This window comes from Pistacia vera, unplaced genomic scaffold (assembly GCF_008641045.1).
Source record: "Pistacia vera cultivar Batoury unplaced genomic scaffold, PisVer_v2 Contig796, whole genome shotgun sequence".
NCBI classification, from domain to species: domain Eukaryota; kingdom Viridiplantae; phylum Streptophyta; class Magnoliopsida; order Sapindales; family Anacardiaceae; genus Pistacia; species Pistacia vera.
Genome location: NW_022196663.1, coordinates 308,026 through 334,287, shown reverse-complemented (window position 1 = coordinate 334,287; position 26,262 = coordinate 308,026). Strand labels below are relative to the sequence as shown.

General features: G+C 33.3%; 3 protein-coding genes and 1 non-coding gene across 4 annotated transcripts; 3 read left to right on the top strand and 1 right to left on the bottom strand.

The window, feature by feature from the left end:
* Nucleotides 1-3,889: 3,889 nt before the first annotated feature.
* Nucleotides 3,890-5,347, top strand: LOC116117025 (zinc finger protein ZAT5). Its single transcript, XM_031403060.1, has one exon. It carries the CDS (start codon nucleotides 3,984-3,986, stop codon nucleotides 4,908-4,910), a length of 927 nt encoding a protein of 308 aa, XP_031258920.1. The 5' UTR covers nucleotides 3,890-3,983; the 3' UTR covers nucleotides 4,911-5,347.
* Nucleotides 5,348-8,165: 2,818 nt separating this feature from the next.
* Nucleotides 8,166-8,238, top strand: TRNAV-UAC. Its single transcript has one exon. It is a non-coding gene; the product is annotated as a tRNA-Val (tRNA).
* A 366-nt stretch (nucleotides 8,239-8,604) lies between these two features.
* On the bottom strand, nucleotides 8,605-11,903 carry LOC116117028 (50S ribosomal protein L9, chloroplastic). Its single transcript, XM_031403063.1, has 6 exons — nucleotides 11,724-11,903; nucleotides 11,441-11,568; nucleotides 10,352-10,397; nucleotides 9,545-9,642; nucleotides 9,413-9,460; nucleotides 8,605-8,926 (listed from the first exon to the last, which is right to left on the bottom strand). Exons 1-6 carry the CDS (start codon nucleotides 11,877-11,879, stop codon nucleotides 8,806-8,808), a joined length of 597 nt encoding a protein of 198 aa, XP_031258923.1. The 5' UTR covers nucleotides 11,880-11,903; the 3' UTR covers nucleotides 8,605-8,805.
* Nucleotides 11,904-17,904: 6,001 nt separating this feature from the next.
* On the top strand, nucleotides 17,905-19,209 carry LOC116117031 (protein SENSITIVE TO PROTON RHIZOTOXICITY 2-like). Its single transcript, XM_031403066.1, has one exon. It carries the CDS (start codon nucleotides 17,972-17,974, stop codon nucleotides 19,205-19,207), a length of 1,236 nt encoding a protein of 411 aa, XP_031258926.1. The 5' UTR covers nucleotides 17,905-17,971; the 3' UTR covers nucleotides 19,208-19,209.
* Nucleotides 19,210-26,262: the final 7,053 nt, after the last annotated feature.

Here is a 26,262-nt window from a genome sequence, read left to right as displayed (position 1 = left end):
TTTGAACCTCGGTCTTATCCATACAAAACTCCTCTCACTCCGACACCTGATTTTTTGCCGATTGCTGGTCATCGAAAATTTAGGGTTTTCTATTCTTAGTTGATTTTCAGTTGATTCTGGCGACGAATACTCAATCGGTCACCACTATTCGATCCGCTGGCCTTTACTCTATAAAACCTCTCTTACCCTGACTCCTAGTAGCTCGCTGAACACTAGCTGAGAAAGTGAAGTATATTTTGGGTATTAACGGAAAATAAACTTTGGGTAGGAAAGTGGTATTTTAAAACGTTTTGGGTGGAAAATGTCATTAGGCAAACCCTGGGTGGGAAAAAGTTGTTTACTCTATATTTAGTGTAATTAATTATTGATTAGATATTTAACAGGGCAAATCGAAAATTGATTGGGGCATGAATTGGTAGCTAATTAAAAACTTACGTGCCTCACACGACTATTGATAATAACAACAATTTGTTAGTCAAGTAGGTAGAACCTCAAGTGTAGTAGTGTAGCTCTTCTTTGCCACCATCAGTACTACAAAATACAAATACGACTCTTCTCCCTCTCTCCATCTCCTAATTTTAGATTCTTTACTTTTATATTACATTATACATTGAATCTGATTCCCTTTTTAACTTCTTCTTTAAGATATTTCATTTACTTTACTTAATTAATCTCTTTTCTTTTATACTTGTAAATTGCTATGCACGTGTTCTTGTTCAAAACAATTCAATGTGTGACCACTAGCGTACCCAGTTTCAACCCATCCAATTAATACACCCCTAAAAAGATGCCCTAGTCTGTTTTATTTATATATTCATCACCATATTTTAGCATGCCCTCATTTTATAATTAATATCAAAATTAAAATTCTAATATAACCCAAATCATCATTATAGACCTTTAGTTTGAATAATTATGTAGAAGCCAGAAACGGACATTATATATTGAAGTAAATATATAGTTGAAAAGATTATAATAAAAGGGGAGATGGGTTTAAGATTATAATAAAAGGGGAGATGGGTTTAAGTAATGAAGATGCGAGTCTCATATTCTTGTTATTTAAGACTTAAGAGAGAGAGAGAGAGAGAGAGAGAGAGAGAGATTTGGGTGGGGGTTCCCTTCAATAATTTAATGAGTGATCAAATCACTCCATTGATCTTCTTCAAAATATATGTTTAGAAAGAAATATGTGAGGGCCACTTTAAAGATTCTTAGGCGTATAACGTGAACAAGAGTAAGTTCAATCATTTTTGCTTGATTGAGCTTTGAGTGTACACGACTACTACTTACTTTATCACTACACATTTTCTTTCTAATTAATTAATTCATTACAGATATCATGCCAGCCAATTGGGTTTTACCAAATTTCTTATTTAAGAAAAATATTTACCTCAATAAATTATTATTTAATTTGTATACACCCGGTTCATACAAATAATAATAAATATGCTATAGCATTATATAATATTTTGATTTTTGTGTATAATGTGAGGTGTTATTGATTTAGGGTTTTTCATAAGAATCATAAAATTAAGTACCACCCTTGGGTAGCTCAAGTGACAAGTGGTAGGATGAACGATTGAGACGTGTGGTTAAAGCGCACGGTCTCAGGTTTGAATCTCCCTGGCTCACAAGATTTAAGTAGGTGATTATGGTGGTGGGATGTTGTGTTAATCACCTACAGGGATTAGTCGAGGTGCGCACAAACTGGTCCGGACACTCTGTTTCAAAAAAATAATAAATAAATAAATGAAATTCAATGATTAATATCATATATCACTTGGAAAGCATCTAATTACTATTGATTATTTTAATATTCTCTTACTAAATGAAGGTGATAATAGATCTCACAAAAATGTTGGCTAATGAAAATTAAATATATGGATGGTCAACGGTACTTGAACAACTTGATAATGAATGAAGTAGTAATTATATAAAAAAAAATGATATATCAAACCAGTAATTTTATAATATCAATAGTATTTATTACCATTGATAGGGACCATATGAATATTTTAACTGATTGAAATTTGAAAGGGCAGGCAGGGGTTGTTTCATAATCTAAAGAGTAGTGATGAAGAGGTTAATAAAAAGCAATAATTTTAGCTTAAGCAATTAGCAAAACGTCACTAACTTGGTGCCTTTAAGCAAGAAATTAATTGATTTAATTAGTTATATACTTTAAAGATGGTGGATTCACTTTATCAAATCACATGTATAGCAAGCTAGTTAAACTACCCAATTTGGAGAATGGGATTATGTGACAAATCACAAGCTTACACTCAATAACCCTAAATTATAAGCCATTAGTTAGTTCCTAATCAATAAAGATTGACTCACAATCTAATCTTAAATTTTTTTTTTTCACAACCCCAACTTAGCAGCACGCAATTGGGCATACGGGACTCATAGTGAGCATGCGAGACTCATTTTACGAACTGATCAATAACGAACTGTTACATCGGGATTATAAGAAAAAATTTATGAGATTAGGTTGTAAGTGTAGTATTGGCTTTGCCCTTTCCTAATTAGTATCTAACTGAGCTACAATTAGTTACATAATCAGCAGGTGGCTTCCTAAGTCCTAACTAAACTTTTTAGATTAGAGCAACGAAACAGAATAATTAGTAGAATAGGATTAGGTTAACTTCAACAAAATTTAATTAATTATAATTATGATTCTTTTGGTGTACCTTCTTAATCCTAACAAGTCCATCTCTCTTTTAATAAGTTTAGCTGATTATTAACAAAAGGTTTATAATTAAAAAAATAGAATATTTCAGTTAATTAATTAATGTTAACAGATAAGCTGCGATCCCAAGGTGCCTCAAAGAACATGAAATTAACCAAAAACTGACTGATCACAGTAGTTGTCACTTGTCACATGCTTAATTACTTTAATTGAATTTAAGATGAACATCCTTCTTCTTCTTTTTTTTTTTTTTTTAATTTTATTTTATTACTAGACAGAGTACTAAAAAATCGGGAAATAAATCTTAACATCAAATTTTAAATATACACATGTCATTAAATTTTTAAGAGCTCAATAAAACTCAAATCAGGAAAGGATCTTAATTCCAGTCTACTAGTTTCTACACTCACAAGCTTTATGTGAAAAAGACACAGGAGAAAACTACTTCTAATAACAATTTTTAAAAGCAATTTTTTTTTAAATTTTTTATCACTAGGTGTTTGAACCAAATTCCGTGCACCTTAACTAATTTTTTAGAACCTTAAAACTATTGATCCGATAAGAGTTTCAATTGTCTACCTCTATTAGTAACTAATGTGAGACTCGAATTCATGGTCTCTTGAGTAATACACCTAAAAGTTTCTTATCTCCCATGAATTATGACTTCTTTTACAAGTGGAACTAATTGGTCAAATTTTTTTTATTAACAGTCTTTCCTAGGAGAATTTATTATGATTTATTTATATATAATTAAAGAAAAACTGAAAAAGAAAGAAAAGGTAAAGAAGAAAGCTTGAAAGTGAGGAGAATCTGAGAAATACCGAAATAGTGGTGGTGAAGGAGGTACTTTACTTTAAGAAGACATGGAGTGAATGAGGGTAGCACGCCTTTAACGTGCAAACCCTTTTCTTTTTTATGCCTTGTGTTTATTCGTGACTTCACTTCACTTCTGTAAGATATCTCTAACTCCCTCTTAACGTTATTAAAACCAAACTCAACTTATCCCTATTTTTAGTACCCTCCTAATCTATCCACGTTACTCTTCTTTTGGTAACTGTTCACGGGGCCGTTTTTATTTTTATTTTTGACTCTAAAAATAAAATAAAATTTGTTTGTTAATTACTAAGTTAAAAAAAATACAAATTATACAGCAACCACCACCTTGTTACTTTCCACTATATATATAACAATTTAAGCCACTCTCTTGCTTACTACTTCCATTGCTCTCACTTCTTCTATTCATTCATTTTCTTTTCACTGACAAGGTGAATAGGAAATTCAGTTTCAAGTGATGGGTTCTGACGATCACTCCCCTCTGGTTGTTAAACGCAAGCGTACCAAGCGCCAACGGTCGTCTTCCCCACACCGTGTTGCTGCCTTGACTGATAGCTCATCCAGTGGTTGCGTTGGAGGAGAAAGATCAGAAAGAGAAAGGGGAGGAGTTGTTGTTGATGATTCTTATAACTCCGTATCCTCCCCAACAACATCTGGGGAAGTTTATGAGTCCACGGAAGAAGAAGAAGCCATGGCTAACTGTTTAATCATGTTGGCTCAAGGTGATGCTTCAAGGCAAATTCAACAACAAAAAGGAAAGTTTAATACTTCTTCTCGGAAATTCTCCAGTATTATCACTAGTACATCAAGCAAGGCCGGGTTCTATGTGTACGAGTGCAAAACTTGTAACCGATCTTTCCCTTCGTTTCAAGCACTGGGTGGTCACAGGGCGAGTCACAAGAAGCCGAAGGTGATAATAGAGGAGAAAAAATCATCAGTGGTTGTGGCAGAAGTAAACGGTGATTCAGTTGAAGAAAGTGGGCAATTACTTAAAAGCAGTAATATTCCTGTTGTTTCTTTGCAAGTAGCGGCCAACAGTAAGGCCAACAAAATTCATGAGTGTTCAATTTGTGGCTCAGAGTTTACATCAGGACAAGCCCTTGGTGGTCACATGAGACGACATAGAGCTACGGCTGCTGCAACAGTAGTTAATCAAGTGGGTGGTGGTGCTAACAATTCTGAAGCTATCAGTAATGAATCCAACAGTGGTGATCATCATAAGCCTCAACCACCTAGAAGTATTCTACCGTTGGACCTTAATCTTCCCGCACCATCCGAAGATCATGATCATCAATATCATCTCCGTGATTCCAAGTTCCAATTTGGATCCACTCAGCAAGCTCTTGTCTTCTCCGCCTCAGCTTTGGTTGATTGCCACTACTAAAACGGAAAACACTCCAGATGTGAATTATTATTATAATATGATTGTTATAATTTGATATGAAAATTCTTGATACAATTATCAATTCTTTGAATGATTAAATATTTTAATATTCGATGATCTCTATTAGTTACTAGTTGAATACTTTGAGTAAGTGGTTAGTGTTGATGGTTGCCTTTGATTCACGAAAAGTGAGTGATGAGGCATCTTTTGGGTGCCTAAAAAATGAATGTGTAGTTATTGTTAAGTGGGAGAGAGCGATGTGTAAGAGTGAAGGGAGAGAGGTTTGGCATAGCGAGAGCAGGGGCAGGAGCACCACAACTAAAAGTGGTGGATTAGGTTGTTCTTTGTCAATTTTTGGATACAAATAAAGCTCGCTCTTACTTACTCTCTCACAGTCTCATCGGTTTCTTTCATTAAATGACAAAGAATAAATGGATAGCAAAGCTGAGTTGGTTACTGCTCTTGCCATATGTATCCACCTGTATTTCTCTTTATTTATATTGTATTATTATATAATATAGATGGGAAATGGTCCACCTTTACTTCTTCTTATAAGTCTACTTGTTACACCTAATTAACCAACTTTAACTTTCCCTTACTTTGCAAGTCACTTAACTAAACTCAAACTATATCCCATTTGTAAGGTCCACCTTCCTGTTCATTTCTTTTTTCTTTTTTCTTTTTTTGATAGATATAAAAATATTAATTAAATTACTTGACTTTTTATGGCTTAGAATTATATCAATACACATGGAGTGGATTTGTCTCTCAATTAATTAGGTTCTATTTCTTGTTAGGTGAGCCTCTTTTCACTATCAAATTATGTGGAAGATGATTACTCACTTAACCAGCTATTATTAAGATTATAAATGGGTTAATTAATGAAAGTGAGAGTTAAGTAAACCACTATTGGGTGGTTTGATGATAAAAGAGTAAAATGAGATTTCATAAGCTCTTGAGTTGGAGTCTTTACAAACCAGAATAAGAGTGGTCACTGAGAGATTTACTTGGTCCTCAACTTCAGAGTCTTGAGAGATTAATTGAAATGTGCATATTGAATACCTCCCATCATCCAAAAAAAAAAAGAGTTAAGTGAGTTAGCATCGGCTTTGTGTAGAGTTTGTTATGTGCACGCTTTGGTGAGAAGAGAAGTATGTGAAGAGTTGATTGCGTGAGATGTCTAAATGCATAAATAGAGGATATATAAAAATCCCATAATGATTCATTAACATTGGCACATGCACATGTAGTGGGAGGTTTTACACATAACTTCCTAATATTCTCTTCCACATATAATTATATTATTATTTTTATTCTATATGCTTAAAAGAAGTGTAAACCCCCCTCTATTTAATATTTTATACTATGCTGTACTTTGCTTCTTTTATTATTAAACCCTTATATTCATTGCCTGCTCCACTACTCAAAGAGACTCCCTCATTATTCTTTTTACATAAAATCTCCATGCTATATATAGTTGGCTTCTATGTAAGTTGAAAGCCTGCAATCAAATCATAATCTTTTAATTAAAGAGAAATGCGTAATTATATATTAAGGAATTTTGACCAAATACTTAAGGTTTTAATTGTGAATATTCACATAATGAAGAAGAAATCTAACTCCAACAGTAATAGTTAAACCACCACTGGATGGTCTAATAGTAAAAGAGAAAATAGAGATTCCATGAGTTCTTGAATTTGGTTCCTTCATGCACTAATAAGGGTGGTCATTGAGGCACTTACTTGGCAAATAGTTCCAGGGTCTCGGATGATTAATTCAAGTGCTCGTAAATTGGCTCGGACACTTCGGTGAAAAAAAAAAGAAAAAAAAAAGTAACAGTTATACAATCATTTTTCCAACTTTAGCATGGAAATCATTTTAATTCTGAAAATCATATATATACCATATATAGTCAATGCTCATATCCTAATCCAAAGTAGGAATAATTTAGGATAGAATATATATAGATTGTATATACACTACAGAACATGTGGATAGTGGATATCGATCGCCACAAGTGAAGTAGCGTGATTTCCAACTAGACAACTGGATGGCTAAGGAAGCCTTTCCAATTGGATAGGAAACTCAATTCCCACTCTTTTGCTTTTGTCATTATGCAACTGTGACTTGCTGTTTAAATTGTGTTAACTTTGGTACTTGCCGGCCCGCCATCGTAAAAATACACTAGTTGTTGCATGTTCATTACATAGAGATGTGGTTTAAATCCAAAGTAATCAACCAAATCAATGAGGTTTGGTCTCATAATTAATACCCATCATGAGTTAGATCCAATTAGGCTTTCTTGATTTTATTTTTTTGTGGTAGTTTGTCTTTTGGTAAGATATTGGGTACCTAATATATTTATATATATGATTCTTACAATTTGGTTTAGTTAGGTTGTCCATGGTCATGTTAGTTACAAAATGAAATCTATATGTATCTTTTCATACCCTAAGAAATGTGATAAATGATCAAAATTATAAATCAGAATGTATATATTGTGTAACATAGTATTATGATTAAACTAAGAGTATTTGTAACTCCAAAACCATGATAATTATCAAAAAGAAAAAAAAGTAAGGTCAACTATTTAGAAGATGATATTTAATTAATTTTTTTTTTTAAATGACCGAGGGTGTCCAGATCAACTTATGCGTACCTCAACTAGTTCTTCGGGACCCTTGAACTATCACTCAGATAAGAGTTTCAGTGATTATCCTTTTCAGCAACGGAGGAATAACTCGAGTATAAAAGTTCTTGAGTAATACATCTAAGAGTCTCTATAGAAGCACTTGGTCACGCAAAGATAGTTATTTAATTTAAATTTTATAAATACCTTTTTTCCATTTTTGGTCCCAAACATGACTCATTCACTTCACTGCCGTCCTGGTTTGAATGTTTGAAAGTGTTGAATAGGGTTGAAATGTGTTAAAAATAGGAAGATGGCAAAGACATCTAAAACTGTAACGGGGTTTAATTCTTAATAAAATTGAAAGTATTAGAGTCTTGGAAATAACTTGCACGCTAGGGAATCCAACAGACTCCTTATTTGGTCCCTAGACTGAAATAACTCTTACATTTTATCACCATTCAAATATCTACAGTCCTACACGTTAGCCTCTTAATTAATTATAGCCTCAAAACTACCGCTTCTCAAATCTCAACTTCAAATGCAAGAAAATCCAGGCAGGCAGATCTATTGCCAATTCTACTTTATGCCTGAATAAAAATAAAATTAAAAAGTTAAGCCAACCAGTTGCTGTGGTGTAGTGGTTATCACGTTAGTCTTACACACTAAAGGTCCCCAGTTCGATCCTGGGCAGCAACATTTTTTTTAAAAATTTTGAATCTAACAGCTTCATGTATATACTTCCTATATGTGAAAGTGACATAACAGGAACTTCTACAATGGCATCATCTATAGATTGTTGAGGCCCATCATTCACTTTGCAGAAGACACTTAGACAAAAACCAGGCCTCATATTATCCCACAAATTTTGTCAACATTACACCAAGTCTACAATCCATGTATTCAAATTGAATCCTACATTCCTCTGCTGACATTACAATATATTTGGTTGTCTTCCGGATTCCTGCATATACATTTTGATATTGAACGTCTTTACATTTGTATTTTTGGGTGGGTAGGTTTAGATAATTTATAATTTGAAAGTGAATTCAGAAATCACAGCAATTCAAGCAAAAGTAGATATAGAATTGCAAAAATGACCAGTGTATATTAGCTACATTCTACAAAAGATGATATATGAATAATAAAATTGCACCTGCTGAGGTTATTCAAACTTGTACATCTCTACACAAAAAATTACACTCCATCTTTCATCTCCCAACTCTGTAACCAAATTCACGGAGTAGGAATTTAACGTGCATGTAATCAGTTAGCAAAAACATTCAACTTCACTCGAGCCGTAACTTCTGGGTGAAGCTTCAGTTCTGCAACATATTCTCCAGTTTCACGGATCTCTGGAAGAGAAACGATTCTCTTGTCTACATCCCTACAGTTTGTTGAAACAAAAACAACAATTACACAAGCAGGGGTAGAGAGTTATTTGAAAAAAAAATGAGAAACTCCCTCTCTGTTCATCTAAACTTATATTTGTACTTCCTACTGTTTTCTGGGATCCATACTGCCCAACACATCAGCCTAAATATGATTGCTGAAATAATTCATAGTTCGTTATTCACCATTATTTTCTGTCTTCAAATAGAAACTAACCTTTCACATTTACAAAGGCGACCAACTTCATTCATATAAGCATTTCAAACAACTGGTAATAAAAAATGCCAAATCAAAATTTTATATGCTCCAAGTACATTAGATTTTGGTAATATTTCCCAAAATATTGCGAAAATTATTGAAGCTTGGGTTGAGTAATGGAAATTGCTGCAGATGTTCTGAAAATGTAATTTGTACAAGTATTGTCACAACAATAGTTATGGTGACATTCACATGATTACCCAGGATAGATTGAAGACAGTACCTTTGAAGCTGTGCCTTGATTATGTCAACAAGATCTTGAGCAGTAACACTGCCAAAATAAGTGCAAGTCAGATAGACACGATATAGAAAACATACTTGCTGGCCGCTTAATGTCATACCAGATCCAACTTACCTTCCAAAAATCAGTTTTCCTTTTCCACCCTTGCGTTTCACCTTAAAAGCTCCAACAGTTTCAAAAATTTGCGCTAGTTGTTGTGCCTCTTCTTTTACCTGCACAAAATGAATTTGTCTAAGATGATAGCTATATTTATCTAACAAATAGATTCCACCATTAAATAATCTGACATCTCTGTTTGGGAGAAATAAATAGTCATGATTTACATCCAATTAAATATCAAAGCATCAAAATCTTTCATGAGAAAGTGGATCAAAGCCAAAAGCAACTGAGTAACACAGAGTCATTTTTTTTTGGAATCCAATGCAAGGGAAGACAAGGTAGATTAATTAAACAAATCTAGAAATTATATTAGGAAAAAAAGAAAGCACAAGCTTTCCAGAGTTTTGAATTAACTGCTTTGATGAACTGTAAAAAGAAGAAAAGGGGAAGCAGTGCTCCTTATTTTACCCACCAATGGCAAGCTTCACTTTCTAACCAGTAACACACAAAAAATGATTATATTGCAAGGATCTTTCACAGAACACTGACTGAGATAGTGTGACTACCAAAACTCACATAATAACAACACAGACAAAATTACACATGGAGACATACATCAGCTAATCTAGGAAGACTACATTTAGAACATAATCAAGGGCATGGCTACTCAATAAAATACGAGGAGAGATTACAAAATTTTAAATATATAGAAAAGGCCATAAACCGACTCAAATTTCTAAAATCGTTTTGTGACCTTAAAAATGTTTTTCAAGTGCATGACTCATGGGAAGAAGAAAACAAATGCACGTGCTACTTAATTACCCGCTTCTTCTCAGCCTCAATTCTTTCCTCTTCCAGCTTCATTTCCCTGCACAAGTATATGGGTTAATTTCAAAATCAAGGGAAAAGAATGAATATTCTTCAATAATAGGACATAAATGTCATAATAAAAAACTTTTGTCAACATTCATTATCTGCAGAAAAAAACATGTCTCCACTATGCAAGACAATGCAGTCTAATGACACAGTTCTCATACATACTAAACCATACTATTAAACTCTACTTTCAACTGCTTTCTTCAAATTTATTACAAGATTGTAAGTCTTGATGAACTCATATTCTCATCTACGGTTTTAGGGAGCTTCCAAAGTAAAATCAGTGGACTAAATAAGTTGAACTAAAAAAAACTTATATTCTCATCGAATTAGCATCAAATATTCAATAAACATTAGAAAGGACACCAGAATCTAAAAAATAATAGAAACAAACCATGAAAACAGTGTAAAGAACATTAAATTTTCTGCCCTGTTAATAAGAAATGTTCAAGTCATGAAAAGAAACTATGTTGAAAAACAAAGCCGCATTAGATTATAGTGGAAACACCACCTGAACCTTAACTGTAATTCTAACCATCAATCAATCAAAGACCATGCTGATGAGCACTAGGTCAGCCATTGGCAACTAAACCCACTGAAGGCAATGAAACAAATAAACAAAAGCAAATTGGGCGTAAACTGGAATAGACATTGAGGTTCTTCAACTGACTCCACCAAATCAACCTTAAGAAAATTGGGGAAAACAAGGTTAAATTATTTGACATAGAAAGCCACGAAAATTCTTATTTCTTGCGGATAAAAGAGATGAAAAACTATGGATGCTATTTTATAGACGCAACCAAACATTTGACATGACCTTAGATATATGAATAATATATTGTTTAAGCACATTGCAAAATACATGATTGAGGTTTCTTTGGCACACTATGCATCAGAACAAATGTAGTCATGGCTAAATTAAATTTCTTCAGATTAAAATTTATCATGAATGAACACAAATGTCATCAATAGTTATCACATATACAAAAGCCAGTTTAAGAAGAAAACCAACAGAAAGCGAAACAAACGTATTACTTGAGAAGAACAGGAGTGACAATCTGAGCTTTGCCCATTGGCAGAAGATAATTCCTATAAAATCCTGCCTTCACATCCAATAGTTGCCCTTTCTTTCCCAACTCCTCCACATCCTCTTTCAGTATTATCTAACACCAAAAACATAAAATTAAAACTTAAACAACCACTAAAAAAAAAAAATAAAAATCCCAAATTTAAGCTAAAATCAAACAACCCGTTTAGGGTAGAGAAAATATAAGTGAGAACTAAAGAACCTATTTCATTTTAACAATCAAGTTTTTACCTTACGAGTTTTTTTGGCTTTCTTTTGAGCCAAAACCAGCATAACAGCTCTTTTGTCGGGCAACTTCACAGTTTCATTAATGCTGCTACGGAAGCTATGAAGCCAAGAAGAAGAACTCCATGAAAGAGTGGCTGATGATGATGATGATACTGCCATTTACACCGCCCAGAAACTTTCTCTGTTATCACTCTATGTGATCTTATCTGGTTGCCGCTCCGTTTTGTTACAGTAACATAAGACCCATTTTGCAAATAAAATAAAAATAAATTTACTTTGTTCACCCTTAAGTTATTAAAATTTCGGGTGCGTTTGGTGTAGTATTTTGGATAGGATTTTGAGGATAGTATTGGATTGTTGGATAGGGGAGTATTACGAGGTAAATTTGAAAAATTTATGAAAAAGCCCTTAGGTTTACTAATTTAATTAAAGACCCTACTATATAAAATGACAAAAACACCCCCACCACTTGCAGTGTCAGATTCCGGCCGCCACCGCCGAAATCTGGCTGAAAAATTTCGTTACGGCACAGACCGATCGGATCTGTGCCGTAACGCATCATTATGGCCTTTTCCGGCCAGATCCACCACAGATCTGGCCGAAAAAGGCCAGATCTACGGCCTGTTATGGCCGTCGACGGCCGGAAAGGCCAAAGCGACGGCCAAAGATGTGGCCGTCGTTTTCGGTCAACAACAGCCATTTCTTTGGCCGTCGCTGACGGCCAGATCTGGCCTTTTCCGGCCAGATCTGTGGTGGATCTGGCCGGAAAAGGCCATTCCGACCATTTATGGTCGGAATTTAGGCCGTTGTACAGATTCCGGCTATCACCGGCGGTGGTTGCCGGAATCTGACAAGTTGGGTTGATGGGGGGGGTTTTGTTAATTTAAAAAAAAATTCAGGGGGCATTTAGTGAAATTAATAACCTTATGGGGTTTAAAAGTAATTAAAAAAATAGGATAATATTTCTGGAATAGTGTGCCAAACATTATTTGGAGAATAAGATTGGGAATATGGATAAAAATAGAGAGCCAAACGCACCCGAACTATTTTTCTCACACGTGTTGCCTTATGCTTTTGATCCTCTTTTTTTATTTTTTTTAAGAATTTCCCAAACTTCATGATCTTCTTCGTATATAAATCCAAGGAGACTGTTAAATACGGTTTAAAATAACGTTAACAACATCAAACATAAATATAAAAGAATTAGGAAATTGATCATCTTCAATTATTCACTTATATTGAAATCCATTATATTGTTGTAATGGATTTCAATTAGGAATGTCCCATTTAAATGAGGTTTAGGAGTTGTATTACTTTATCAACTGTTAAACGTAATTTTTTACAATAATACTACGCATACATTATTCTCATACAATATTAGGTGGTAAGATATGATTGGGTAAAAGTTTAATTTTAACTTTAAATTAGTTAATTATATATTGCCATATAATGTTGTATGAGAAATGTTGTATGAGAATGATGTATGTGTAGTATTACTCAATTTTTTAATATAAAAAGAAGTTTTTACAATGGAATGTATGAAGTGACAAAAAAAATATCAAATTGTAAGTTTGTATTTTTTTTTATTTTTTTTTATTTTAAGTAGCATCTTTAGTTAAAAGTAGTGATCAAGAACTAGATACTTTTGTTAGCACAACATTGTTAAAAAAACCTTTTTTTTTTTTTTTAATTATATGATTTTTTTTTTTTTTGTGATTGAGAGTGTTCGGGCCAACTTACGTGTATCTCAATTAATCTTCCAAAGCTTTGAAGTGAACAATCGGATAAATCATTTAAGTGATCACCCCTATTAGTGTTTGAGGGACTCGAACTTAGAAACCCATATTGAACCCTTTTGTTTTTTTACCATTAGATTATCTAATGGTAGTCTATTACACGAATTTTCTTATGCATATTTAATACGTGATTGGTTATACTTATTTATATGCTAATATTTGAATAATGGAAAACTATATTAAATACATCTATTTGTAGGGGTGAGTGGAAGAGTAGCTCATTTTCAAGGGTCTTGGTTTGGCATCTTGCACGTTATAGCCCCTCCTTATTAAATGAACAACTTTGCCCTTATAAATTAAATTTAACTCTTCACTTTTTATTTATCTCTTCAAACACAACCATTCTCTCTGCACAGATTGACAACAAATCAATCAAATTATCCTCCATTACCATTAAAATTAATTCTTTCATTTGTAAGCCATAATGTTTTCATCATTTAAATGTATATTTTTAATATAAGATAATTAAGGAATAGAGGTCATGTGTTAAATAATGTATTTCAGTCTAGAATAGCTAGGTAGTAACCGAGGTTGGATGCCATACTTTTGGTTTGATACCTATAGAGTTGAAAGTTGGTGTTTTCATATTTGTATTATGTTGGCATCTGCTGGTTTGCCCACTACAAGTTATTTAGGATTAGAAGTTGAAGACGATATGCTTGACTCTCAATCTTTTAACAACATCATGCGTTGTTTTGTATTATGTGTCATTGCTCAATATCATATTATTGAATGTATCGAACGACAAAAGTGCAAATAGAAGGTGTATCGCATCTTTTCAAAAACATTTTTTTTTAAAGATAAATTATATAGGATCTTTTGCATTTCGTGAGATTTTATTTATTTATTATTAATATTCTTATATTCTCTGTTAATTAATATTTTGTTTTATTTAGATTGAGAAAAATAAGTTAAATGACAATTAAGAGCCACAATTGGTGGTGAATATTAATAGGCGTGGATAACTAAAGCCTTGAAGATTCTCAAATACAATAATCATGCAGAACTGGAAACAATCATACAGATAGCTTTGAATTGAAGCACCCCATATTTATATATGAAGAACATTATCGTTTTGAACAAAAGCAGTTTTAAATTAAATTTAATATACTTTTGTCTCTTAGAAGTGGGTATAGAGCGTGTGCACAACAAAAGCTTTAACATATTTTATTTTGAATTTCTTATAAAGATTTAGCTATGTAGAGCCTCAACAGAACAGTGGCTTGACTCAGCCTCTTCTTTTATATAATAATAAGAAGCAATGAACTTACTCGTATCCCGAAGAATAATTGAGACCTGCCAACAGATACTTATTAATTAATAGCATTATTCAACAACCAAGTCGTTTATATTTATTCCCAAGGCGTTGTTGGTTCCGATTCGGCAATGTTACAGGAACAAGTGCATACTCTTTTCAACAAGAATTTTTTATTTTTTTATTTTTTTAATCAGAGTCTTAAATTAGTTTGTATATATCTTAATTAATTTTTAAAATCTATTAAATATCTTACAAACTCAATATTTCAAATAAGTCATAAATATGATAGATGACCCTAAGATTTTGTAAATCCAAGATGTTATTTAATTATTAAAATAATTAAAGGTTAAAATGGAAGAGATAATGATGAGTTAAATTAATTAAATTAAATATATGATCTCTTTAATTTTTATTGCTGAACCTGTTCCATCTCTCTTATTTTTTAACCCCAAAATAATCGTTTAATTTTTGCATCATTGCATACTATTAAATAATGAAGAAATATAGGTGTTTGACCCTAGATGTTCAAGCTTGCTGGGGACTGTAGATGGAAAAAGAATTTATCAAAGACAGCAAACAAATATTATTCCTAAAATTCGTGTTTTTTTTTTAAGAGTAAACGACTTTTTTCCACTCAAATAATAGTTTAACGATACTTTTTTACTCACAAACTTTTAAAATATTATTTTACTACTTAAATTTATATTTCGTTTTTAATTTTAACATCTTTGTGATCCTATACCACCATTATTCTCTTCCCTCTAAAATCCTTTAAACCTTACTCTCGTAAACTTCGCTAATCATAAGCAATCGAGAGGTTGGGGTTTGTGCAACCGCCTCTCCCAAATCAAAATTTGATCAATCTCAACCACTAAAACCCAACATTTCATCATCAAAAGACTTATTGGCCTTCACTTTTCGAAAGCACAAACAATTTAGATCTAGTTTGCTCTTTGTTAACCGTGAAAATATAAATTTAGGTAGTAAAATGGTATTTTAAAAGTTTGTGCGTAGAAAAGTGTTATTAAGCCATTATTTGGGTGGGAAAAAGTTGTTAACTCGTTTTTTTTAATTCTCAATCAAAAGTTACTTAAAAAAGGGGTTTTTAGTGGTTATTTGAAAATTAATTTGACAATTCTTAGAGAAAACGTGTTTTTATTTTTTAATCTCTCAATCAAATTTACTAAAAAAGGGTTTTAATTAATTGGTATATGAAGCAATTTAAAATTTTGGACAATTCTTAGAGAAATTAAAGTATAGACTGTTATTTCAATATTAATTTCGAGACTCATAAATATAATGTTAATTGTTTTAAAAATAAAAGATTTTATTAATAAATCACAGCAATAAAAACGTCATCGATCTTAGTTAATGTTATTTGAATGTCTACGTAACTTCAGCATTAATACCTAATATTTTTGCATGGTTATTGGAAATGGTCAAAACAAAGTTTGGCATTAATGGTTACGCCATAAAAGTAAGACTTGAACACTCTCAGCTGCAACATAACCACTTCAAGGAAAATTGGATGTTCAGACTGAGTGATTCTTGATCGTCATGGCCGCCATTTCATTGGAGAAAGTCACAGCAAATTTAGTTGGGTGCTTCCAACGATGTCATATCATAGAATTAACATCATTTTCTAAGACTTTTTTTATTATTATTATTATGACAAGTTGTGTATTAACAGTTATACAGATTGAGATTTACTTTTAATCAATAGAAATCAGACTGAAAAGAGTTATAGCCTTTAAGATAAACTTTATTTAACCTAAAGTTTTTCTTTATCTAGAATTAATTGCAGTTGTTTCTATTAGCTGCTTAACATCCAAGAATTGGGCTATGTCAAACAGTGACGATATTCCATTGGAACGTACGTATTGTTTTTCTCTTCGTATAAACAGGAAGCATCGGAAAATTTTTCAACTCACTGCGTAAAAATTTGACGAAATGAAAGACTAATTACTTAAATTTCTTCTATCCTTCTAGGTATAACCTATCAATGTGTCTACCTATAATAGATGGTGACAACTGATAGAATAAATGAGCGTGTGTTTGTCTAGCATATAGTCAGTATATGTTTGAAAAAATTTCATTCAGCTTTTGTAATTAATTATAGGTTTTGATGGAAGTTGTTACCTTTTTAATTTATTTTTATTTTTTGAAATGTAAAGTAAATTCCTTTCCACTTGATGCAGAAGATGCAATATCACTGAACTAATCAGAACCCACATGAATTTTTTTTTAACTTGTTTCACTAAGTTTTTGTGAGAATGGAGTGTTTTGATCGAAAAATGAGTGAGAAGATGAAGAGAAAAAAAAATGGAGGAATTTATTAATTAATTTCCTAAGCAAACTGAGAATATTTATACGGATGCTTCCCTAAAATTTATAAAGCAAACACCATTTGCTATCACGCCTCTGATTTTAATTATATAATCTGCTTGATTTGAAAAACTATGCAAAAATTTTACCTCATTTGAATTTAAAAAAAAAAAAAAAATTCATGAATAATCTTTTATGAAGAGCTAGCAAATTAGAAGTCCTTAATTTGCCTATTCTCCAAATATGAAGGTTTAATTCTCTATGATAAATTAAGTTAGTAAATTCTAAGGGATACATAGGTGAATAAAGTTCATGATAGTATAAAGGTTATGTTAACATATATCGATCCTAAGTTATAAGTTATGTTCTCACTTTATTTAGAAATATAGAAACATATCCAATTTGAATTCTCAAAATAATAAATAATATTTACTAGTTACCCTTTTAACATCTTAATGTGAACCCCCACGTTAAGTAGAAAACCTGAACTTAAATGTGAATATAAAATTGAATTAATGGTAATTGTAAATTGAATTAATGGTAATTGTTTATGTTATATTCCAACTTCTGCCATGCAAGCTAGTTCTTTATGCAGAAGTTGTCCCAATGCGAGAGTGGTGGCATTTGAGGGAGGTATTAAGTGGGGATACTATGAACTCAGCCCTAGCTAAGTTGACTTGAAGTTTTTTTATTTTTTTATTATTATTTTGTTTTTTTATCTGCGTCCCCAGATGGACATCATTTCTTATATATCGCTTGTCTATATAATCACTTTTGTTCAATAACAAGATTTTCCCAATAGTGATCCAAAAAGCAAATCTAGAAAACACAACACGCTCAAGATTGGAGAGCCAAAAAGCAAATATTAGAAAATGATTTCTGGGGTCTCTTCTTCTTGTTTCCCGAATGTGACACAAGGCTCAAAAATGTATTCTGTGGCCGAGGACGTTGTTTCATCTTCTATGGAAGTAAGTTCAGGTCCAGATACTCACTCTAATTCTCTTCTTTACACTCTTTCTTTGCTTAAAGACAAGGTCCATCAGGTTCAATCTGTCGTCGGCATTCTCATCTCCCCAGATCATCAAAATCAGCCTGAGTCGACCTCCATAGCTGTGGCCAGCATGGGTTCTTTAGTTCAAGAAATAATCGCGGCGGCTTCTTCAATGTTGTTCACTTGCCAGCAAATGACTCTTCGATCCCCTCCAGGTAACAATAACACAAATATTGAATTGCACCAACATCATGATGTTAAAGTTGCTGATGCCGCCGCAGGATTATCGCAACCAAATAATTTTGATGGCAATATTAATAATCGTTTCGGTAACATCGGCCAAGAAAGAGGGCAACAAGGTTTCTGTTCTAGTGTGAGTTTCGATTGGTATGGCGACAATATCTACAACTATGGTACGAACGATAATAGTCAAGGCACGCATAATCCGAGCAACGATAATAGAGTTGAAACTGATCATGAAGCGAGGGAATTGTCGCGAGGCGTTGAGTTTAGTGAAGGTCATGAAGGATCACAGGGGCTTTCTTCAAGCAGTAATGATATTATCGAATTGAATGCGGCTGATTTATTAGCCAAGTACACACATTATTGTCAAGTTTGTGGTAAGGGTTTCAAGAGAGATGCAAATTTGAGAATGCATATGAGAGCTCATGGTGAGGAATACAAGACTAGCGCAGCCTTGACAAATCCTTTGAAGAACATGAATGTAACAATGGGAAACAAAGAGTCTGCCATGAAAATTACTAGAAAATATTCATGTCCGCAAGAAGGGTGTAGGTGGAACAAGAAACATGCCAAATTCCAACCACTGAAATCGATGATTTGTGTGAAGAACCACTACAAGAGGAGCCATTGCCCCAAGATGTATGTTTGCAAGAGATGCAATAGGAAGCAATTCTCGGTGCTTTCTGATCTTCGGACTCATGAAAAGCACTGTGGGGATCTCAAATGGCAGTGCTCATGCGGTACCACATTCTCCAGGAAGGACAAACTAATGGGTCATGTTGCTTTGTTTGCTGGGCACACCCCACTCATCATTGCTAATTTGAAGAAGCCCGGAAAAGTACTGGACCACCAATTACCACAAATATACAACTAGATAATAGGTAAAGAGGAATTTTTGCTTTCTGTTTTTTTTTTTTTTTTTCTTTTTTTTAAGTCATCAAGTATAGTTGATAAATTCATGAGAAACTTGAAAATATTCTGGTAGAGTACATGCTTTTGTTACGTTTAATGTAATTAAAGAGTTGCTATATATTAAGAAGTGAATAAGAGCCATGTTTTGGATAATCAGTTTATCATTAGATTAAATCAATTTCATGATTTATATGCTAATTTAGCTTCCATTTTCATTGATTATATCTTAGGCCGGGGTTGATCAATTATGCGGAGTACTGACTAGTATGGCTTCTATTCTCCGTGAAAATGGGTTTGTGTTTCTTTTGGTAAGCTCATGTATGACTCTTAAAGATGTAGCAGTACTTTTTTTCTTCCTTTAGCGATATACTCTATATATTGTATAAGAATGAATACTGAAATGGTACTAATTTATAGATGAAGAGGTTTTACTATTAATATGTATATATATATATAATTACAGTACTATATGATTAACTATAGAGGAGATTTGTGCTTTTAATTAACGTTTTGAATGCATGAACCGATGATACTTATCAATAAATATGTCTTATAGATATATATGTTTGTGGTCATCTTCATCTCCTTTGCTATATCATCAATTCCAGCCAAATGTACGAGGTTGCTTCATATCATACCATTACTTACAATTCTTCCCTAATAATTTCGGGTTTGATTTTAAGCTTGACACTTAACCACTTTAGTAGTTGTCGCAGTGATAAGTTTCGTTTTCCTAGCTAGGTTTAGTGAAGAAGCACGCAATATTCGTAGCTTGACCCCATTTCTTGATAATTTGGCCATGAAAATTAGTTAGAGTAATAATGATTTTGATAGTACACTGAGTTAAGTAGTTGGGATGCCTCTATACAAAGCTGAAAGTATTATCAAACAGCTACAAATTTCTTTTCTTTTTCTCTTTCTTTCATCTATTTTTTATTAGTTGTAGGTTATATATTTAATAAAAAATAATTAAAGAATTCCTCATGATGAAACACATGATGGATTCTTAATTTCTTTTGAAAGTGCTAGCTACCAATTAAGTGCTTTTGCTGGAAGCTGTAGATATCAAATAAATTTAAAAAAAAAAAAAAAAAAAAAAATTCCTAAAGAAAATTAAAACCTTATGATTTGATTGTGTCTGAGCTTTTATTTTAAGCTGTTGGTTTACGTTTAATTTTAGCACTATAAGGAATTTCACTATAAAAGTACCACATCGCGCATAAGTGAATTGCAATTTGAATACATGTAGCGACCTTCATGACGTTTGAGAGATACGTAATGCTGTTCTATAGAATCATGTTTTGAGATTCTAGAACTGGACCGAATATTTAATCGATTAAATTTTGCAAGTTGGTAGATTGGTAGAACTACTTTAGATTGAGTTTAGGACACAAAAAGATCTGAACTCTTTTGTATTTAGAATTAAAGTAAGCCTGAATTGGATTGAGTAGTGGAACTGTTTGATGCAGAGTTCCATATATACATATATATGGAACTGAATCATTAATAGTCACGTCGTATGCATGTTGCATATTCAAACTGTCATTAGGAGCAAAACAAAACGTACTTTTAATCACAGTACAGTAGTCCCAACCCCAAACAACGTCTCTCGTATAATTGGATACGTAAGACGTAGCAATTCATTCTTTTTGCGGATACATGTTTGCTACATAAACCCCACATTCTCAAATGAGCTAGAATTTCGAATGCACCTAAAATTCATCACTTTTATTTTAATCAAACACAAATCCCAAGTTTAGCATTAGGATTTTGAAGAAATTAAGGGAGGATCTGATGATGGCTGGAGATTGAAATTTCACAGTCTCACTGGTACTGATTTTTGGCAAAATTAATTCTTTTTCTTTTCTCGATTGGTATGGTATATATATGCAAGTGATTTTTTTATGTACGCTTGATTGCCAATGCTATTTTTATCATGAATGTTTTTAGTTTAGTTTTGTTGAGATTTTGCTTTGTTGTGGTTTAGCTAGGGTTAAAAGAGAGATTAGGTGTGAGAGAAGGAAGAAAGAAAGGGTTGAATTTATGGTGAAGGAGGGGCGATATAGATCTTCTCTTTGTTAAGTTTTTGTTTAGGTATCTTGATTGCAAACTGTCAATTATAGCCCAAAGCATAGTCGAAAAATTTGAAATCATTGATTACATGAAGTTTGTACAAGCTTAATATCAATTTCACATGCCAGAACCAATTTCAATTAGTCAATTTGAAATTCCCTTCTTGTGAGGATTAGTCCTCAATAATTATTGATTGAAGATTGAGCTTATATAATATGTTGTTATGCGAAACAATTTATATATAAACTAGACATGGGGCCCGTGCATTGCATAGGTAATTTTATTCGATGTTTTTGAAATAGATTGTAAACAAATTTATTATAACAAAATAAACTAATTAGATTAAGACATAATAAGTGTTAAATTACACAAATTTTAAAGCAAGTATAAATTGTATGTTGTGTTAAGATAAAATTAATAATTGTACCTGTATAATTATTAATATCAATTATAGGTAGTCAATTATAGGTAGATGTTATTAAATCATTCATCCAACTTGAGAAGATCACCTGAATATTATATGGTCTAATTATATTTTCAGGATCATCACCTTATACAATTGATATTATTTTTGTAGACATGTCTTTGATATTTGATGTCAGTATTTTATAGTGAATCGTGTATGATATCTAATATCACCTGAATATTATCAGGATCAACTATTTAAACTCAAAATTTATATTGACCTTCCGCAATTTCTGTCACTTATATTCATTTTCAAGTTGCGTTGCGCAAACATGTTTATTATATATATATTTTTTTACATTATTATTGGTTTTTTTTGTGTTTTAAATATATATTTTCTATATTGAAGTTTATTTTATATTGAATTGATAATTAAAATTCAATAAATAAAATATCCACAAATTGAACTCAAAGTTTATATTATCATGGTTCTTCTCAAATATATTACCATTTGACATTTGCTAAGTGAGAAGAAAATCAACAAACAAAGAAGAAAGCGAGAAAAATATGTTGAGAACTTTGCACCTTGTTTTTCATTAAGAGTAAAGTCAGTTATAGAGCTGTTTATATATACAAAACAGACTTGAGTCAACAAGTCAACACACACTGGTCAACAGTTCAGTCAACACCAGTCAACAGGTCAACTTTGTACACTAATCCTAACATACTTCCGTAAATTGAACCTCCATAGGACTTGTCTTCAATCACTAATCCTAACATTCTTCCGTAAATTGAACCTCCCATGATCTTGGTGCTTCTTCAGACATTAAAGCAGCAAAAGAAACAAAAAACAGAGCTTAGACAACTACATAGTTTAGACAATTGCATCATGTAGAAAAACCAATTGACAAAGTCACTCAATGCACTGCAATCACTTATTTTCTGTTGTTCAACTGCTGTTGTTGCTACCAGTGGAACAAGTGAGACTGCCATAACTGTCCAATCCATACGTAAGGCACACCAATTTAGTCACAATAGAGATGACTAATGCACAATGTGAATCACTGTTAGCTGTGGCTTTAAATGAAATCAGAACAAGGCTGGCTTCACAACACCAGAAATACCAAAACAAGGCTGGTTGCACAACACCAGAAACACCAAAACAAGGCTTCTCAACATGGCTGGTTGCACAACACCAGAGATACCAAAACAAGGCTTCTCAACATGACTGATTTCACAACACCAGAAATACTAAAACAAGGCTTCTCAACATGGCTGGTTTCACAACACCGGAGATACCAAAAATAAGGCTTCTAAACATGACTGATTTAACAACACCAAGAATACCAACAATGCTTTTCAACATGACAAGAATGTGTCAATTCACAATACTTTCACAACACCAAAAATAAGCCTTCAAAACAATTATCAGTTGACTCACTATGATAGTAGATCAGAGAAGTATGTTGTTACTCATTTTGACTGCTATAAGTTGAGAGGCTGAAAGCTGATTATAAAGACTTTGGAGCATATGGAGCTTGAACTTTAAGCTGATCTCTCAGAGCTTCAAACTTAGAGGTTGAGAAGGCCTTAGTAAATATTTCAGCTTTCTGAAACTTAGTAGGTACATATTGCACTTTCAATTTATTAGCTGTGACTTGACTTCTCATATAATGAGCATCTAGCTCAATGTGTTTGGTCCTGCCATGGAAGACAAGATTAGAGGCAAGGGACCCTGCACTTTGGTTGTTGCACCAAATGATAGGAACTTCACTAAGATCCAATCCTAGTTCAGAGAATAAGCTACTAAACCAAGCAAGTTCAGGAGAGCCTTGTGCAAGAGTTCTATATTCAGATTTAGTAAAGGACAAAGCCATAACTTTCTACTTCCTAGAATGCCATTGAATCAAATTTGAACCAAGATACACACAACAACCACTAGTGGACTTCCTGTCATGAAGGTTACTTGCCCAGTCGGCATTAGTGTAACATTCCAAGTTAAATCTGTGACTTTTACTGAAGTGTACACCATAATTTGTGGTGCCTTTAATGTATCGAAGTAGGCGTTTGTAGGTTTGCCAATGTAGCTGAGTGGGAGCTTTCAAAAATTGGCTTAATTTGTTGACAGAATATGCTATGTCAAGTTTGGATAAAGTGAGGTATTGCAAGGCACCTATGGTACTTCTATAGAGAGCTGGGTTATCATACAGTTCACTGTCTTCCAAGGATAATTTGGTACCAACTACCATAGGTTTAGGACATGGTTTACAGTCTATCATTTTAGTCTTCTCTAGGAGATCTTTGACATACTTTTTTTGATTCATATGTAAACCAGATGCATCCCTGGTTACTTCAAATCCCAAAAAATATTTCAAGGAACCCAATATCTTCAAGGCAAATTGAGTGTTGAGTTTATGAACTATTTCTTGAACTAAATTGGAATCACTCCCTGTCAAGAGTATATCGTCCACATAAACTAACACATACATTGTCTTTCCTTCTTGATGATAGATAAACAAGCTAGGATCTACAACTGAATGACTAAACCCCCAGGCCAAAAATGCCTTCTTCAATTTGTCAAACCAAGCCCTTGGAGCCTATTTTAGGCCATAGAGAGTCTTGTTTAACTTACAAATATGATGAGGATTCAAAGAATCAAGAAAACCCTCAGGCTAAACCATATAAACCTTTTCAGTCAAATCACCATTTAGGAAAGCATTGTTTATATCAACCTGTTGTATATCCCAATCAAGGCTCAAGGCTAGACTCATAATTACTCTCACAGTTGGAGACTTAACAACTAGGTTGAAGGTTTCAAGGTAGTCGATACCAAGGGTTTGCTAGAACCTTTTAGCAACCAATCCTGCTTTGAATCTCTATATAGAGCCATCAAGGTTGTGTTTCATTTTGAAAACCCACTTGCAGGCTACAATATGAATATCAGTAGCAGTTGGAACTAAATCCCAAGTGCCATTGGCTATTAAAGAATCAAATTCTGCCTGCATGGCTGTTTTCCAAGAGGGATGAGACAATGCTTCAGCAACATAGGTTGGTTCTTTGGTATCAATGGCGGAGGAAGGAATAAGGACTGTGTTATGTGCTTTAGCTTTAGCCTTAGCTCTAGTAATCATAGGATGAGTTTTAAGGGCAGGCGCAATAGTTGAAGGAAAAGGTAGAACAACTTGTAAGGGAACTGTATTATAAGAGGTATTAGAGTCAATAGTGACAAGAGAGTTAAGAGACACAGGAAATGGCAAAGTATTTGAGGTAGGGGCAGTAGGGAAGTGGATACTAATGGTGTATTAGGGCCTAACAGAGTAGAGTGTGATGCAGATTGTTGTGGGGATGATGAAGGAGAACAGTCAAAGGTAATGGAAGAAAAATTTCTGTTCTGAGAGGAAGTGAGAATAGAGGAAGGAATATGCCAATTTTGAGATGTAGTGGGAACTGCTGTAGAAGTAGAGGAAACTAAATTTTGAGGTGATGAAGTATAAGAGTTGTGTAGAGATTGAAAAGGGAAATCTAATTCATTGAACTAAACACTTTGACAAATATAGATGCGACCATCAGGAGCTAAACACTTGAATCCTTTATGCTGAAGACTATAGCCTATAAAAGTGCAGTTTATAGTGTGGAAGTTGAATTTATAGGAACTATAAAGTCTAAGGAAAGGGTACACAACACATCCAAAAACCCTTATGGCAGAATAGTTGGGAGTTGAGTGAAATAATATTTGAAAAGGGGACAAGTTGGACAGCACAGAAGAGGGTAGTCTGTTGGTTAGGTAAACAATAGTTTGGAAGGCAGGCTACCAGAATTTAAGAGGCATATGAGCTTGGGCTAACAAGGTTAAGCCTTGTTCAACAATTTGCCTGTGTTTTCTCTCAACCCTCCTATTTTGTTGGTGTGTGTGTGGACAGGGGTGTCTAAATGAGATACCATGTTGTCTGAAGTAAGAAGCTAGGCGTCTAAACTCACCTCCCCAATTAGTTTGAACACATTTTAAGGTGTGTTAAATTGTCTCTTAACTAATTTGTGGAATTGGATGAATGTGGAGTATGTTTCAGACTTGGTTTTCAAGGGAAAGATCCATGTGAATCTGTTGTGATCATCAAGGAATTGTATATAGTACTTGAAGCCTTCGGATGAGGGAACATGAGATGGTCCCCATAAATCAAAATAGATCAACTCTAAGGGCTGAGATGTGTGAAATTAGATCGGGGAAAGACTGATTGATGTTGTTTTCCAAATTGACAGGCTTGGCAGAATGACATATCAGTTTTAGATGAGTGATGGATCTTCAATTCAATCAAGACCTTAGCTAATACTGAACTATTTGGATGGCCTAGCCTTTTGTGCCACAACATAACATCAAGTTTTTGAGTAGGAAAGGACTGAAAACTATACTGAAAATCATGCTTATTATTTGTAGAGTCACAAGCCTCATTATTTGCAACACCAGAAGAAAGCATAGATGTAGACTCAGAAACCTTATTATTTTTAGTACCAGAAGAGTATACAGTTGCAGAATCAGGAAAC